Source organism: Cimex lectularius, unplaced genomic scaffold, assembly GCF_000648675.2.
Source record: "Cimex lectularius strain Harlan isolate CLEC.00 unplaced genomic scaffold, Clec_2.1 scaffold110, whole genome shotgun sequence".
NCBI lineage: Eukaryota > Metazoa > Arthropoda > Insecta > Hemiptera > Cimicidae > Cimex > Cimex lectularius.
In genome coordinates this window covers 1,315,729-1,334,059 of record NW_019392697.1, presented here as the reverse complement: position 1 = coordinate 1,334,059, position 18,331 = coordinate 1,315,729, and the positions used below count along the sequence as shown (strand labels likewise).

Below are 18,331 nucleotides of genomic sequence, written 5' to 3'. Positions count from 1 at the left end.
CACCATTAAAGATTTATTACATTAATTTATAAAAGTTCTCTTAGTTAGTTGTCTGTGATAAAACTTCGCATCAGCTTTACTTTTTGAAAGTGCTCGAGCCGTTTGATCAGCGCCGCTCGAGGGAACCAAAAACAGTGGTCTTCAGGGTATTCGGTGTTGTCATTCATATCAGCTTCCTCCGAGTCGCATGTTTAACTGGCCGAGCCTTGAAATCGTTAGAAATAAGTGTATGTTGTTTAATTGGATATTTTATGCGTTCGTCTATTGAAAGGATTTGCAACAGTTGTTGGCTTCGATTGTTGTTACTTGTATAAAAGCGTAAGATTATATTTATAAAAAAAGAAAAAATTGAACATTACTTTTACGTTCAAAACTATTGTATTTTTAAAGTTGGAACTTCGCAGATTAAAAGTATAATAATATTGTATGTTAACTTTATGAGAAATATAGTTATACTTTAAGTTTATTTAAATAATACATTATTAATAAATTTATTCTATGTTATTTGTACTTTTTGTTGAGATTTTCCTTTGACCTTAGATAACTGTATAAAAATACCAATGAAAGGGGCCGAATGGTTAATTTGTCACACTAGTGGTTCAGGGTTTAAATCCTGGCAAGAGAATAGTGTAAAGTGGTTTGACGGATAATTGGACTTCTCTAAAGTTCTCCTGAATGACAGGAATTACTTTACTTGAAAATATCAATCAATCTGTAAAGCTACTTGGAGATTTCAATGCTTACCATTATATATGGAGTACTTAAATATAATTTAAGTATAACTTAAATATTTTTAATTAATCAATTCCCATTCATTTCTGTGCTCTCGATCCACCACCTCTGTGGTCAATTCTCAGTCATTAAAAACATCACTGACAATGACAAAGTCAGATAAAAACAGTGGGAGTAAGACCGGAATGAACATAACCAACTACAGGCTCATCACCCTGAAAATATCAACAAATCACACATCAAACTCATACAATTTAGTTTTCCAAGTACCTGGAATTCTTCTGTCATTTAAAAAAAACACCACTGATGATGACAACAGCCAAAATATGTCAGACAGATAAAAACAGTGGGAGTAAGAACAGAATGAACATAACCAACTACAGGCTCATCACCCTGAAAATATCAACAAATCACACATCAAACTCACACAATTTAGTTTTCCAAGTACCTGGAATTCTTCTGTCATTTAAAAAAAACACCACTGATGATGACAAAAGCCAAAATATGTCAGACAGAAGAAAACATTGGGGAATAAGATTAGAATGAACATAATCGACCAGCAATGAGTTCATCACCAGCAAAAACGTTCACAATTTACCTTTTCAAATACTTAAGAGATTTCCTTTCTTTCATAGTCACAACCCTTCAACTGATGGTTGTGAATGGCCAAAATGGTCAGGCAAACCAATATAATTATGTATTGGATATAACATTAATCCTTATATATTATATTTAAGTATTAATATTTTCACAAAAGACCAAATTTCAGGTTCAACACACTCCAGGCCTCAATAAACTAAAAAGGTTAATTTACTAATTAAATTCAATTTTAGGAATACTCGAGAGATTTCCTCTCTGCATCATAGTCACAAACCCACCACCGATAGTGGAAAAATGTTCTGACAAACCAAAACAGCAAGGATGGGTAGATCAGAATGATTGGTATGACCAACTACAGGTTCGGCGCCCTGCAGACCTTAGCAGAAAATACCAAAATTTAATTTTCTAAAGTCTTAAAAGATTTTTTTCCCATCATCATAGTCACAAATTCACCCTTGTAAATGGCAAAAAATGAAAATGGTCATGTAAGGCTGAGGGGCAGAAAAGTACGATGACGACGACCTGTCAGCCCCTGAACCCTTTTCCATTATTCCAAACTGCCAAAAACGTAGATCCATGAGGCAATGGTTTAGAAAAAGTCCTTGGTTCAATGGTTTTCTAGATCAGAGGCTCGCGAAAAAAGTTTATTAAAGAACCATCGCAGAAACTAAAGGCAGAATTACTAAATATAGGATGTGCTAAGGCTAGAATGATAGCACGACACTAAAGTCCCTTAGCAGCAGAAGCCAATCCAGATTTACAGGAAGAATAAGAAACAAAGAACAAGTAAAATTCATATGGGGGGAGGTATTCTTTCAGGCAGAGACTAGCTATTAAGCCATGTGCCGAAAAAATTATACCTACAATTTTACCAAAAATGTTGCTATGGAGTTAATGAAGAAAATGTTCAATTTTGTATGGAGTTACAATTAATTAAGGTTTTTAGTTGAGATAAAAAAGTTAATGGCACGAACGGGATTCGAACCCACGATCTTCGGCTTGATACGCCACTGCTCTACCATTTGAACTATCGTGACCTCGATCCACTCGGACACCAACTTCCCATCTCAACCTCTTTATCTCAACTAAAAACCTTAATTAATTGTAATATATTAATTGGTCAAGTGGACCACGAAATTAGTGAATTTAATGATTTAAAATGAAGTGTACTTCACTAAAGCTCTCCGTGGCCATTTCATTTGTCGCCGAGAATCCAATCCGATTACACGACATTTGAAAAATAGCAAAAAGGAGGGAAAATTCAAAAGGTCAAGCCAAAAGTCAAGAAGATCGTGGGTTCGAATCCCGTTCGTGCCATTGACTTTTTTTTCTCAACTAAAAACCTTAATTAATTGTAATATATTAATTGGTCAAGCGGACCACGAAATTAGTGAATTTGTATGGAGTATTTCCTCCTCTTGCATTAATCTTCATGCATTCAACATGGCATCCATTTTATGAGATTTTGAATGTAGTGCTGTGGAATATTTTCATACTCCTTCAGCGCCATTCTTAATTCTTGCAAATTCTCACGCATCACTGGGCAAGTTTTTCACCCTGTTTGAAAACTCATCCCAAAGGTGTTCGATAGAGGTCGGGACTGCAAGCTAGCCACACCAACCATTGAATTGAAGCCCATTACAAGTAGTCCCCAGTGATCCTAGCTTTATGGGGCCTTGCATTGTCATGCATAAAAATAAAACCATCACCAATTAGTGGCATATAAGGAACAACTTATGATAACACATCTTCAATGTATCGTGCAGCTGTTAGAACCCTCGATGAAGATCAACCGCGACCATCCTTAGAAATGCCTGTCTAAACCTAACACCACCACCTCCATAGCTTCTTGAATTAAAAATGTTGTGGGGATATACCGTTCTCCTATTTTTCTCCAAACCCTCTCTCAGCCATCAGAAGACCTCAAACCTTGACTCATCCAAAAACAATATTTTAGTTCAATCTTGCTCAGACCAACTGATTTCTTGTGAAACTGAACCAAGCTGTTCTGTGCCTTGCCAGAAGTTCTCAACCAGTGGCAGGCCTCGCACTTAATCCAGTTTTTAAAAGTCTTCGATTGAACTGTACTTTTTGAATCGCTTGATCTCAACAGCGTAGAATGTCGATTTGAACATAAAACGATCGTTTCTCTGAGATGTGACATGATAGCGACCTTCTTGGGTGACCTCCAGTATCTTGATAGCGATGGAAGACCCTTCGGACAGTTGTTCTGGGAATGTTAAGCACCCTGGCCAAATACGCTTGACTTTTTCATCTTCCTACAATGCCACAATTCTAGCTGAATCTGCATCACTTAAAATCAGCACTCAAACAAATTTGAAACTTAAAAATGGTACAACGTAAAAAAATCAAACCACCGGAACACTAGAAAAAAGCTTTGGAGAAAAACCGACAAAGAAGAGATTGTCTGTCCAAAGATTTATTTATAAAAGCAAATAAACACAAGCGGGAGATTTTATCTTGTTTTATTTTCCTCTAATCCTTTAAACAATAACAAATATTAATGTAAGATGAAAATAATGGATGATTATCTAAGAGATAATTAAAAATATTAACGATGGCCAATTTTTTGTCCCTTGGTGTATTTGAAAACCTAGAATGAACAACTCATTAATACACAAAAAAAACTCGTGTCAAATCAAAAACCCAGACTTAATCCTTACAACCCACACCCAAGCACTGGCTTCAGGGTCAGAATGTGTCTAACAGATCAAACCAATGAGGATAAAGATTTAATTGTTTAAAAAAAAAAATTTTTATTTCTAAACTTCAGTGTTTACATTTAAGCTTAAATTCTTCATTTTTAGTGAAATGTCAAAATTGTTATCATCGATCTATTACTATCATATTGCATCATCTCCGTCTCCTGCAACAAATGTAATTTTTCAAATGTTTTAAAATCTCAATTTGTTAGAAGGTCAATTTTATCATAGCTCATTTATGCAAATGAACAAACGACAATTTTGAATCAATATGAAACTTTTTTGTCAGAAATGAAAATCTTATTTTCTTTATGTATTTAATTATTATTTAAACATATTTGGTCACATATTAGGTTTTACCTTGTAAGAAAAAAAAATGTGCGCAGGTCTCAAGAAATTCTTTATTGAAATCTGTAAAATTATATATCGAAATGCTGAATCATCGTCAGGTATGAGTAAGTCGCTTGCATTAACTGAAACATATTATTTTTATATATTGAAAACAATTAAATATACAAATTGTTACCGTGGTAAATTGCTCCATTGAAAATGTAACGAAATATCTGTAGTGGAGGTGCACAGGATATGTGGCGGTAGTCATCATTATTAAAAGATCCTTTCTCGAATCGGTCTTTTCGTAGTACCACTGGTTCCGATAAGCTGTTCGGTAGATCTTTTCACCCTGGAAATTTACATTATAAGATAATGTAAAATTTTGGATATTGATCTTACTTGGGTCTTGATGAGGTTGCCACTGTAGCAAATAACAAACGGTGGGATCACAGTTAGTGCGATAAGTAAATATGATGCCAAGATCATTATATTTCCTTCTTTCAGCCCCTGTGAAAAAAATTCAAGAGTTGTACAGTCCACAGTTGTATTTATAATTCAATTCAAACGGACAGAAACTGCGGCGTAGCCTCGTGCGGCGATCTGCATAGAAGATAATACCATTTCAAAACAATAGTGAGCGCTGAAAAATGAATTAAACTCCTTGACAAATCTGTAAAAATGTGTCTGTCATTTGATGCTAATACAGTCAATTTCCTGTTGGGATTTACATGATGATTTTTTGGTGTAGTTTGTAAATTTTTTTGTTGGACTCTTTATCATCCTCTGGTGACCTCGATTCAAGCATCATATGCAAGATTTGCATCTGTACCGATCCCTGTTCGGCAATTATGCGTACCAGTGCTATGCTGATTGCTATGCTCAAAAGCGCAGATCCAAAGATAGTAAGCTGGTAAAATGTACCAAGGAAGATATGCTTTTTCCAATCGAAAAATACCCATAGCGCCAAGGGCACGGTTTTAACTAAAAAGAAAAAAAATCAAATTGCAAGGGAAATTCAAACAAAATTTTAATTACCATCAGGCGACATCAAAAAATTTTTAATTAGCCATAAGACGAAATTCATTGGGATGAGGCCATCATAAAAGAGAATCATTGCTATAACCATTCTCACTGAAATTTTATGAGCCTTGACAAATAAATGCGTATATTTAGGATCATGTGCGAATTCAGACCACATGTCATCGATGAGTGTGAAAAATTTAATCGTACGCTTTCTCTGTAAGACTATGTTCATATGTTTGGATAATATATGACAAGTTGAGATACCGTACTGAAAGCATTCCAGTTTTTCGTAGAGGCTGAAAAAATGAGAGTATGTGTTTAAAACAGTGTAAAAAAAAAAGGAATTGAATGTGTCAAGGCATTACCCTATGTTCTTTGATGTCAATGAGACGAAATTTGTGAGTATGAATAAAAAAGTGTTTACACACTGTACCAAAACGTAGATGGAGAAAATTTTCGGGAACTTCGCACCCGGTGGCACCATCATACCGCTTATCCCTAGGATCCGGAAGACGAATTCACTAGGTTTCTTCAATTCTGTCATTTTCTGCTTTTCTTAGTGTTGGTCTCTGGTTTATTTCTATAAAACCAAATGTATATTTATTTATAAAAGAAAAAAAAATTCTCATAACATAGATTATGAAAAAAGAAATTATCCAATTTTTAATCATTTATTTTAAACTCAATAAACTGGTTCAAATAGTGAATTGCGCTAAAACTGAATTTCTGTAACAATTGGCTCACAAGTGAAAACAATAAGATTCTAAAATAAATAACCACACAAACACCCAAAAGATGTCTGAAGCGAGGATTAGAAGAAAAAAAAATGACAATAAGACACTTCAGACAGTACAGTTTGATCACTTCAGCAAAAATCTCTTAATTTAGTTTTCCAATTCGTACGTTTCCTTTTCTTCATCATAGCCTTCCAACCACCGATGAAGGCAAAAAGCCAAAATGGTCTGACAAACCAAAACTGTGGTAATAAGACCAGAATGAACAAAACGACTAACTACAGGCTGATCACCCTGTAGATTTTTACAAAATTTAGTTTTCTAATTACTCTGGAATTCTTCTCAGTGATCACCATACCAAACCATACTGATGATGACAAAAAGCCAAAACAGGTCTGACAAACCAAAACTGTGGTAATAAGACCAGAATGAACAGGATTTTAACAACAAAAAACCCTCAAAATTTAGTTTCCCAATTTATATGGAATTCCTCTCAGTGATTTAAACAACACTGGTCTTGACAAAATACTAAAAGAATCTGTCAGAGCAAAACAATGAGAGTAAGACCAAATGATCAGAAATGACTAACTACAGGTTCATCATCTTACAGATTTCAACAAAAAAAACTCATATATTTGTTAAAAAAAGGATGCTACCAAAGCAGTACGTCGATATTATCAGTTCCTACCTAACTGACAGACGGTTTAGAGTCAGACAAGAAGATCAATATTCAAAATTAAAAACAAACGCAGGAGTGTCACAAGGTAGCATATTAGGTCTACTTTTTTACTTGTTATACACCAGTGATTTTCTGAAAATAGTTAGAGTAAAAATTGCAACATTTGTAGATGACACAGTGGTGATAGTAGGACCAACTATCAACCATTTAACCAAAATCCTTCAAAATCCTTGCAATAAGATAAACGAATGGACAAAAAAGTGGAAAATCAAGCTAAATTAGCAGAAATCAGTTCATCTAATCTTTACAAATCAAAAAGTGGACCATATTCTGTCGCTCACAATCGATGGAACTACTAATGAAAGTACACGTGAAGAAAAAAAGGACAGAAATAGGTTTAAGTCATAGACAACTCTAGGTGGCTCCAACCTTGCTATACAAAAATAAAATATTATGCAAACAAGTCCTAAAGCCTATGTAGACATATGGTATTCAACTATGGGGTTGTACCAAAAACAGCAATATCAAAATCATACAAACACTCCAAAATAAAATTCAAGGCCAATCCACCTTGGTAAGTAAGGAATAAGGAATTACCTAGGGAACTTAAGATCCCTGAGGTCATGACAGAAATACAAAGCTTTGCTGTCAAACATGTCTCACCTCAGCCAGCATGAGAATGTGGAAGAGAACAAACTCCTACATATCCGAAACACCATCAGAAGATTAAAAAGAACAAAGCCGTATGAACTAATGTACTTAAAAGTTAGTGAAAAATGAAATGTAAATCTTATTGAACCAATGGCTTTATAAGAATGTAAACATTTATTTATTCTACGTTTCCTTTCCATCATAGTCCCAAACTTACCAGTAGGAAAAAGCCAACACATGTCAGACAGATGAAAACAAAGAGAAAGACCTGAATGGTCAGCAATGGCCAACTACCATTCTACAGACCTCAACAAAAAAGTTTTTCAATTACATGAGAGATTTCCTCTCTTTCATCATATTCCTCCTATCATAAGCCTAAACGATGATGGCAAAAAGCCAAAATGGTCTGACAAACCAAAAGCAACAAGAGTGTAGATCAAGGGGGGCCGCGGTAGCCGAGTGGTTAAAGCGTCAGACTCTCGGCTAGTAGATCCCGTGGTCGTGGGTTCGATCCCCACTATCACCTCTGGACTTTTTCTGACGCCTAAGGGGACCGGTGGCTGCAATTGAAAGAAATTGACACGGCACTCATCAATGGAAGGGGTGGGATCGGAGCGAGCCTGAATTTGGTCCCAACCCCCTTCAAAAATGAGTTTCTTTGATGGAAGAACACCGGTACAACGTGGGCTCAAGTTCACATTTGTGTTGCGAGCCCTCCCCCAAAATATGGAGCCAGGGAAAAAGTACTATAAACTGAACAGCTCAGCTGCAGTGCTCAGGAGGGAACTCCACCAGTCCCTGGTATCCATTGAAAAAAAAAAAAAGTAGATCAAAATGATCGGAGATGACCAAACTGCAGGTTCATCGCTCTTTAGAGCTCATCAAACCACATACTTGTCACAAATGACCAAACTATTCATATATCATGCTAACAGGTCTACTATAACAGATTGTTTGAGGTTTACAGTTGAATGTAATTAAATGTTGGAAATAATAGAAATTCTTAAACTTATGACTGGGAATTGTTTTAATAAATCGACTGTAAGTATGCAAACTGTCGATGAAGGTGTGGGTAGGTCAAAATGATCTGTAATGACTAAACTACAGGTTCAACATTTTGTAGACCTTAATGAAACATCTAAAGGTTTACATTTTAAAACTTGTAAGTAGGGATTGTTCTAATAAATAGATTGCAAAGGTTTGAACTTGATGTAGCAAAAGGTGGATGCCGACTTTGATCCTGCTTACGCCATGCAGGTTCGTCCGTCTTTCTGCAGATGGCGCACAGATGGTACTTTCTTCTTCCCTGGTTGACCGCCTCTTCACAGATGTCAGCCTGTTCGATTACAGCAGGTGGCCAGCAAAGGCTTCAAAACTGCTATTCTCTTTCTGAGAAGTGAGACATAGTTCGGGTTTTTTCTGTTTTTACCCAGTGGTCGTCAACCAAATTCGGTCCGATCCGTCAAAAATCTGGTTCTGACAGCCTGGTCGGTCGACGTGCACACAGAACTTGTCCATTCACAAGGATTATTCATCACAGAGCTTCTCAGCGTTTTACTCGAGGAAAACAGAAAAGTGGTGAGTACATTTTTTTACTCGAGACAATTTCTCCTGTCCTGATGATCGTAAAGTAAAATTCCTTGTAAACTGGCTCAGAATCATCAGGCTTCATCACAATTCTTAAAAACCTCTGCAACCACTTGCGACATTGATGTTGACAATAGTCTGATAAGTGAAGTGCTTCACATCAAGTATTGCTTCACATTTTAAATAAATTTGTGTGTTTAATTTAGGTTACGTGTGTAAATATAGCTTTTTTTACATTCTTGAGAATGTATTATTGACTAAAAAACAACAACAACAACAAAATCCTGCCCTTGAAATTGTGCAAGTTCATTATTTGTAAAATCATTGGGAAAAAATCCATTATTTACTTCTGTCTACTAGGCTCTTAAATTTAAATTTATTTATTCCATTTTGTAAAAACCAAATTTTTTGCATTCATCTTTTTCAACACATTCAATGATGTTCGATCGAATTAAATAATAAAATGAAACACTAAAATACACTGAAAAACAATTTGTCGTTTGAAACTCGTTCTTAATTTCAAAAAAGTTCAATTTATATTTGAAAAATGATTCTTTTGAGACAAAAAGTGAGTTCATATTGACATATTTGAAAAAACTTAAATTTGTTTTTGCATTCATTTTGGTTTAAAAAAAGATCCTAAGATAAAACCAAAAGTTTTTTTTAGATTAACTTCAAGATTCTGTTGGTTTGGAAAAAGTTCAATTTTGTTCAATTAAACGTTAAGTTTAGTTTAAAAAACGGTCATTTGATTAGCAAAAGTCAATTCTATTTTAAAAAACTTCAATTTATTTTTTAAAAACGTTTATTTTTTTATTTTTATTTTTTGTTTCAAATAAACATCCTAGGATTATTTAATGTACCAAAAGTTCAATCCCTCCCCCCCCAAAAAAAAACCGTTGGCTTGAAAAAATTTCAATTTGGTTTTTGAAAACATTACGTTTAGAAAATGGTAATTTATTATATCAAAAGCTCAATAAAAAACCCGTTGGCTTGAAAAATTTCAATTTGGGTTTTGAAAATATCCTGTTTAGAAAATGGTAATTTAATATATCAAAAGTTCAATAAAAAAAACCCCGTTGGCTTGAAAAATTTCAATTTGTTTTTTGAAAACATTCTGTTTAGAAAATGGTAATTTGATTGAGCGAAAATCAATTTTATTTGAAGAAAGTTCAATTTGTTTTTTTAAACATTCTTGTCGGCTTCAAAAAAAAAAGACCCTTGGATAATTTACTATACCAAATGTTCAATTAACAAAGCTTGTTGGTTAATTGTGGTTAGAAAAGGTCCAATTTTATTTAGCAAATGTCTGTTTGTTTTGGCAAGTCAATTTGATTTGAAAAAAGTATTAGAAAAAGAAATAATTTAATTTTGCAAAAGTCAAATCGAATCAAATTTGATTTGGCAATTGTTCAGTGTTAACATAGAATGTTTTTCTCGAACTCATTGAACTTTTTTATGCTGAAATAAGTTTTTCTCCAATGAATTGAACTTTAGCCTAATCAAATTAAGTTTTGCTAAATTCCTTTTCTAAACCAAAATTAATGTTTTTTCTAAAACAAACATTTTAAAATTCAATTGACTTTTGCTTAATCAAATTGATCCTTTTCTAAACTAAAATGAATGTTTTTCAAAAACAAATTGAACTTTTGCTTAATCAAATTGATCCTTTTCTAAACCAAAATTAATATTTTTTCTAAAACAAACATTTTTAAATTCAATTGACTTTTGCTTCATCAAATTAATCCTTTTCTAAACCAAAATTAATGTTTTTTCTAAAGCAAACATTTTTAAATTCAGTTGAAATTTGCTTAATCAAATTGATCCTTTTCTAAACTAAAATGAATGTTTTTCATAAACAAATTGAACTTTTGCATAATCAAATTGATCCTTTCCTAAACTAAAAGGAACCAAATTAAATTAATTGAAATTTTCCAAAATGAAATTAAACTAGTTTTAACCCAAATGAATTTGTTTTCTAAAACAAATTTAATTAGGTTGAAAACTAACGTGAACATTCGTCTAACACAAATAAATCAGTGTTTGACAATTACTATAGCAGTTAATTGTTGGATTTTTAAGATAGAGAAAAATTGAGTTTGTTAATTTTTTTCGTCTTAGTTAATTGAAATATTTAAATAAATAAATCACGGATTGTGAGTGAGGATCGCAATTTAAAGACGATTGTTTCTATTTGAACCATCCTTTCGTTCGAGGTCGTGAGAAAAGTCTGTTAAATCAAGGATTTCCTTGTAATAAACCTTTCAACCGACGTGTTCTTGTTATGACATTATCATAGGGCATACTCGTACGACCTGGCTAGGCCGTGAACCAGTCATTTTCGAATCGTTGCAATTATCGAAGAGTGTGCAATTGTAAATTTATGCCAATTTTTCATTTCTCTATTGATTTATTTTTTCCGCTTTAAACTGATAATTACGTCATTGAGTAATAAGTGTTGAATGTCTTTAGCGTGATGTATTGTAAGCTGTGAGCTGGCCGATCGATCCTTGAATTTGTTTTATTATTTAACTTTAACTTTGAAATTGGAGTTTTACTGTTAATCGCCTGATACATTATTAAAAATATATTTCTCAAAAATTCACCTCGATGATCTCGCTTATTCTTCAATAAAAATTCTCAATTGATTTTATGGTTAATAATTGCATTCTTCTTCAAGAGGATCTGATTGTATTTGAGAACTGATGCCGATTAAACAAATTATACATTAATGGCGAAAAGTGTATATTTATCTGCTTCTCCAAGCATAAAGGTACAAATTAATAGCAACTTTCGCTGTACTGTCAATGGAGATATTAAAGAAGTCACCAAAATTTCTGATCCATTCTTATTTTTAACTCCAATTATGATTTCCAAGACTTCTTGAAAACCATCACGAAAAAAGCCTTCAGAAGTCTTAGTTGTATCGAGCGAATGACTGTGGTCTTCACCAATCCCTTCGCGATCCAACTCCTCCATTGTTAGACGCTATTTGGAGCATGCCAATGTTGTTAGTTTCCTGACAATCAATGTGATATGGATAGATAGATAATATATATACGACCTCTGCACCGCGACCTGTATTTGTCTGTTGTGCATCTCCATTTTTTTGATCTAGCTCCTCGTTAAACTTGAGGCTTTTCACCACACCCCAAAGCTTTTTCAAGTCTTTCGCGTGTATCCTTCAGGCCCTGATTTTTCTTTCCCATGATTAGTAATCTCAGCCTACATAGGCCTTCGCACCAACAGAGGACGTGTTCGCTGTTTCTTCTTCTTGACAATATCTTCACCGGCTTGTTTCTGCCGCTCCGAGTCCTATACATATGCCTCCGGAGTCGGCAGTCCTGGAGTTAACAGTCCAACTATTATTCTAGTCCTAGACGTCCTAGATTTAGTAGTTCTTCCGTTAGTTTCTGCGATGGTCTTTTGATAAATTTTTTCGCATTCTTCTGTCCTGGAATATAGTACCATTGACCTTAACCAATTGTCTGAAGGATGTTGTTTTTGGCAAATTTGATATGCCACAAAATGGTTCAGAGCCGATAGGTGACCTGATCCTTGGCTGATTTATCGCCCTCTTATGCCCTGTATGTCCTGGTACTCAAACAAGGATGATTTTGTTGTACCAAGCATTTCACAAACCCTTCATGCAATTCCAAACGGCTCTCGACTTCAATAACAATGAGGTAATTGCCTTTAGAGCTGCCTAGCTCCTCTAACAGATGTGTTTGTCTTTTGATGAACTTTTCTGCCTCTGACCTGGGAAAATTCCCATTGAACCGAGGACTTATTCATAACCATTGTCAGAAGGCTGTGTTTTTAACAATTTGATATGGCACAAATGGGTTTTCGGGACTTATAGGAGGCCTGATTGAATCTACTCGTTTTGCCCCTTTGCCCTTTATTCTCTGCCTATTGCCTCTCTTTATTTATTCAAACAGGATGTTTTTGTTGATGTACCCAATCATTGATAACGCTTTGGTGGAATTCTAAACATCTCTGGAATTTACTACCAACGAGGTATTGCTTTTTAATACCGTCTGACTATTCTGTATTGGTTCCAGTCTTTTGATCTCCTTGACAATATGTTCAACGTGATTTATTCTTTGCTTTGTGCTAAGCAATTTTATATATTTGGAACTAAAGTAAGTAGTAAAATAGGTTCGGTAAGGTAGTAGGTAAATAGGCGAATTACTTTTTCTCATGCCTCTGTCCCAGGCTACATTCTTTTGAGCGGAGTACTTATTATTAATCCATTGTCTAATGGATCCCGTTTTTTGGTAGTTTGGTAACTCACAAAAGGGTAGAGGGCCAATAGGTGTCCTCATTGAACTTACCTTGGTCAATACATCGGCCTCTTCGTTGCCCCTCTGCCCTGTGTGCTTGGCACCCAGACAGAGATAATTTGTTGTTTTACCCAACGTCTGTCAGGGCTCTAATGCAGGCCCAAAGGACTCTGGACTTTAGATGCGGCAATTGCCTTCAGTGCCGCCTGGATGTCCGAGTACATATATGATTCTCCTTCTAATGACTGTCTTTTTATCTCCCTGGCATAGTGTTCAATAGCAGCTTCCGCTTGAAAGACGGTGGCATATTGTCCAAGGCTTATATTTTCTAGTCATTGGTTTATTTCCATAAATGCCAGCTCCTGACCCACATTCGGTTTTGGAGCCACCTGTAAACCAGATAGGGTCTGCATTAATCGGGATCCCTTTCTCTCAGTCTGCTCTACAAGGTATTTTGATTAGAAGTTTTTTGTCAAAACTGAGTTAGAGGTCATGGTATCAGTAGGCATCCCCAAAGTTCTGTCTAGTTTAAGCTCCCCTCGAAGATTTAGTTGCTCCTTGTTATGTGAGTAGGCTATTGGAGGCTGATCCTGAGCCTATGAATTCTGGCTCTGGCATCTCTTTGGATAAAGATGTGTAGTTTTATGTGATGTGGATAGACTTGAGAGAGTGCAACGTAAAGTGGTGCGGTATTTAGTGTTCAGATCTGGTCTTCTACAGATCTTCAGCAGACTTGTATTACTGTGGTAAACTTACAGCTGTTGGGCTGGAAATTCTAAACCTGCGTAGAGTTGCTGGTTCGCCCACTTTTTGCTGGAGAGTTCTTAATGTTCCTAAGACGGTCTCCTCCTTTCATTTGAATGTTCCGAATCGAACCTTAAGAAACTTTAACCTCTTTAGTTATAGACTAGTTATAGACCTCCGCTTGTATTCCTCGCCTAGCTCGCGTTCTCAATTCATGATCACATATTAGCGATCCATTCTTTCACAGTCACAGTGTGTACAAATGGTTAATTTATTATTGGTTAACTCATTCAGCAGGCTTATATTGTTGGATATTGTTATATACGTGTCCATAGGTACATTAAATGTCGATTTACTTTTTCGTACGATTTCGTTTTTAAATTGTACTTTAATTTTTTATTTATTCTATACTGTAATGACTGCCTATTTTGGGTATGTAGCCTGTCTGGACTTTGTACAGATAAATAATTTTGGTATTTACTGACTCGATTTAATTTTCTTATCATCACACATGAGGTATGGCCGAACTTAGAAAACTTCAACCGCATTAAATATTCAGAATGTTTGACTTAGAGTACTTATCGTTGAAAATAAATTTTTAGTGTTTCTCGAATAGAATGCATACATCATCCTTGCCTAATTCCCCCTTCGTCGTGTACGCAGTTCATTATGCATCTTTTACGCCCTAGTTGTTCCAAGGGCGGAACCCGGCTCTCCTTCAAGTTTTGAGAAATTTCCCATCGCTTTACAACTGTTCAGAGATTTTCCTGTTCTTTACGTTCTAATCCAAAGCCGGACGGGAAGGAAAATAGACCCGAGATAGGATAAACTATTGTAGATTGAATTTATGCCCTGTTTAATCTCTTGTGATTATCCCTTGTAAATCTTTATCTCATAACTTTATGATTTGATTGAGGAAGGACTCGTCCTTCCGTACAGCGAATTCTTTCTTGCTTCAAATCAGTGCCGTATATTGGGGTGCAGAAAATGGAACCAACAGTAGAATGTTTAAATAGAGGGGCCCCAAAACTGAAAAGTTCGATGAAAGTAATTGTAAAAGTGTTAACAAAGGCCTACCCAGGAAGATTTTTTAGATACTAAAAAAAATTCAAATAAGCATAAGATCGTGCTAACAGCAATTTTGATCATTGTCTAGAGCGCTTAGTTAAAGTTAAGGTTTTTTACCAGATAGCTTTGTTAAAGATTCTCGTGCGTGTTCTTCAGGAGTTAGAATCTCAGCCTGCACGGCCTTCATACCGACAGAGGGCAGGTTCTACTGTTTCGTCTTCCTGGCAAAATCTGCTGCTCCGAGCCTCCAGAGTCAGCAGTGTCCATTCCGCAGTCCTACTATCATTATTGTCCTATCTCGTACTAGATTTAGTAGCCGTGCCGTTAGGGTGGTCCTTTGATGACTTTTCGCACCCCTCTGTCCTGGAATACAGTCTCATTGAACTGAGGACATAACCAATTGTCGGAAGGATGTAAGTTTATGGCAATTTGGTATGTCACAAAAGGGTTCAGGGCCGAAACGAAGGACCTGATCGAACTTCTCGAGGAAATTTATTTGCCTCCTCAGTCCTATATGCCCAGATACCCTCAAGGGTGATTCCTAGTGCTTATATAAATATCTTGGTTTATTTCTATAGGTACATTCTGACGCATACTCTTAGGGCCACTTATATAGCAGATAAGGTCGGCATTAACTGGGATCCCTTCCTCCAAGTGTGCTTTACCGGTTATTCGTTTCTGCTGTTTATAGTCACTACACGTCTGCAAGTTAGCAGTGGCAAGTCAGATGGCCTAGTATCTTTCTAGTCCTAACACGTTCAAGGTTTAGTAGTTCTGCCGTTAGCTTGTGCGATGGCCCTTTGATGAACCTTTTCGCATGCCTCTGTCTTGGAGTACAGTACCATTAACCGAGGACTTATCCAATTGTCTGAAGGCAGTAGGATTATAGTAATTTAGTTCGCTACTAAAGGATTCAAGGCCTTATCGAACTTTCAGCTTGCATAGGACTTATCAAAATGCGATGAGGATATGTTCCGTTGTCTCTCCTTCTTCCTGGCGATATATGCTCAGGCTTGTTTCTGCTTTTCCGAGTGTATAATTGTGCCTCCGAATTCTGCAAGGTCCAGTCAACAGTGGTATCATTCTAGTGCTGATACGTCCTAGGTGTAGCAGTTCTGCCGATGCGTTGTTCCGTTCATGATCCTTTTCACATGCTTCCCTCCTGTAATGCGGTACTATTGAACCAAAAACATAACTGTCTGAAGGTTGTTCTTTTTGGCGATTTGGTAGGCCACAAAACGGTTCAGAGCCGATAGGTGACCTGATCCTTGGTTAATTTATCGGCCTCCTATGCCCTATATGCCCTGATACCCTAACAAGGGTGATAGTGTTGTACACAATGTCTGAAAAGGCCTTAATGGAATTGAAAACGACTCTAGGCTTTATTTCCACTGAGGTTAGGCCTTTAGTGCTTCCTAACTCCCCTAGCAGATGGGTTAGTCTTTTGATGAACTATTTTTTTCTTTGACCTGGGAAAATTCCCGTTGAACTGAGGACTTATTCTTAACCCATTGTATGGAGGTGCGTTTTTAGCAATTTGATATGGCACATGTGGGTTTTCGGGACCTATAGGTGGCTTGATTGAATCTACTCGTTGCCCCTCTGGTACTCAAACAAGGATGATTTTATTGATGTACCCAATCACAGATAATCACAGATGGTACCAACTGACAAGGTTTTGGTGGAATTCTAAACATCTCTGGAATTTACTACCAACGAGGTATTGCTTTTTAGTACCGGCTGACTATTCTGTATTGGTAATGCCCAGTCTTTTGATCTCCTTGGCTTTATGTTAAAGATTTAATTGATTTACCCTTTCCTTTGCGCTAAGCAATTTGAAATATTTGTAACTGAAGTAAGTAGTAAAATTGGTTTTTAGTTCCTATAAGGAAGGACTTTAGTCAAGTAAAGAAAGGCTTAACGTCCAACTACCCGTTGAGTGTCACGGACGAGAGTTCAAATTACTTTATAACACTTTTTTCATATTATTCTCACTTAATTTTACTTGGTCGAACACAGAACCGCTAGGGTGGAAATACGAGTCGGACACCCTAACCACTCGCCTTTAGGACTTTAGATTGTTAACTTTTCTTCGTTTTCTTAGGTCTTATTAAAAGTTTTCAACATTAATATTCTTCACATAGTAATAAAATAATATCGCGGCTGATCTTTCAATACAAAATACTTAAATACATGAAAAGTATCGAGTGTAAGAATACTTTCAGTTCTTCTTCTTTTTCAATTAAATTATTTTCCTTGTAAATAGGGAAGGCTTTATGCAATTACGGCCCATTGTTATCTCCAAGGGTTGGAAATAAATAACGGTTTTTTAATTAGACGACAGTACTTTTAATAGCTTCGGCAATGTTGCTCTTTAGGAGGAACGAATGAATCGCATAAATCTTTTTTTGCCCATGAAAAGAGCACAAATAAGTGCAACACGGCCCACGAAATTCGGATTTTAAATTTTTCCTCGTTTCCCGTACATGTCAAGATAATAAACTCACGTTCGATCCCCTTGTCTACATTCATTGGAAACCGTCGAAATCAATTGGCCGTCCTTCAAGCCTCACTTGTTTCTTGTTATCATACCACGTTGACATAACACATTACTGAAGTACACATTTCTTGATGTAAAAACAAAAACCGACCTCGAAGAAGCAATTGAACAAAAGAAAAATACTTTCACATGCATGGCTAACCATGTAGGTCAAGAACTCCTAATTAATGGTGTAAGCTATAATTACAAAGTATGCACAACAAGAGCGGAAATATGTCTAAATCAAAATTCTCACCGATGACTCAGAAATGACCAAAATTATTCAGATATCGTGAGATGCGGTCGGGTGTGATGTAGGTTTCAGAAAAACATTTTCTTTATCGTGCCAACATTTCGATCTTTTATTGAGATCATCTTCAGGGCCCGGGATTTACAAATAATGTTTACATTTAACAATTATATTTAAATGTAAACATTGTTTGTAAATCCCAGGCCCTGAAGATGATCTCAATAAAAGATCGAAACGTTGGCACGATAAAGAAAATGTTTTTCTGAAACCTACATCACACCCGACCGCATCTCACGATATCTGAATAACTATCGATTAACGGTCACTAATCTCTACACAATGACCAAAATAATATCAATAAAACCATTTTGATCCAAACGGT

General features: G+C 35.8%; 2 protein-coding genes across 9 annotated transcripts in view; one reads left to right on the top strand and one right to left on the bottom strand.

Moving 5' to 3' along the window:
- Nucleotides 1-4,129: 4,129 nt before the first annotated feature.
- Nucleotides 4,130-18,331, bottom strand: part of LOC106674125 (odorant receptor 46a-like) — a 56,417-nt gene continuing 42,215 nt past the window's right edge. The window contains exons 1-9 of one of the 2 annotated variants that reach the window (XM_024226056.1): nucleotides 13,400-14,537; nucleotides 5,777-5,991; nucleotides 5,424-5,707; nucleotides 5,117-5,369; nucleotides 4,959-5,058; nucleotides 4,788-4,895; nucleotides 4,582-4,737; nucleotides 4,416-4,528; nucleotides 4,130-4,219 (exon numbers count right to left, since the gene is read on the bottom strand). In XM_024226056.1, the coding sequence (XP_024081824.1) occupies nucleotides 4,475-4,528; nucleotides 4,582-4,737; nucleotides 4,788-4,895; nucleotides 4,959-5,058; nucleotides 5,117-5,369; nucleotides 5,424-5,707; nucleotides 5,777-5,955 (1,134 nt within the window). In that variant the 5' untranslated portion in view covers nucleotides 5,956-5,991; nucleotides 13,400-14,537 and the 3' untranslated portion in view covers nucleotides 4,130-4,219; nucleotides 4,416-4,474. Of the gene's footprint in view, nucleotides 4,220-4,415; nucleotides 4,529-4,581; nucleotides 4,738-4,787; nucleotides 4,896-4,958; nucleotides 5,059-5,116; nucleotides 5,370-5,423; nucleotides 5,708-5,776; nucleotides 5,992-13,399; nucleotides 14,538-18,331 lie in introns of those variants that run through there. The other variant, XM_014406650.2, reaches the window with a different exon arrangement.
- Nucleotides 8,849-18,331, top strand: part of LOC106674124 (endophilin-A) — a 129,064-nt gene continuing 119,581 nt past the window's right edge. For 3 of the 7 annotated variants that reach the window (XM_014406647.1, XM_014406643.2, XM_014406645.2), the window contains exon 1: nucleotides 8,850-9,053. The gene's annotated coding sequence lies outside the window, so the exon portion shown is untranslated. Of the gene's footprint in view, nucleotides 9,054-18,331 lie in introns of all 7 variants that reach the window. The other 4 variants (XM_024226055.1, XM_024226053.1, XM_014406649.1 and 1 more) reach the window with 2 other exon arrangements.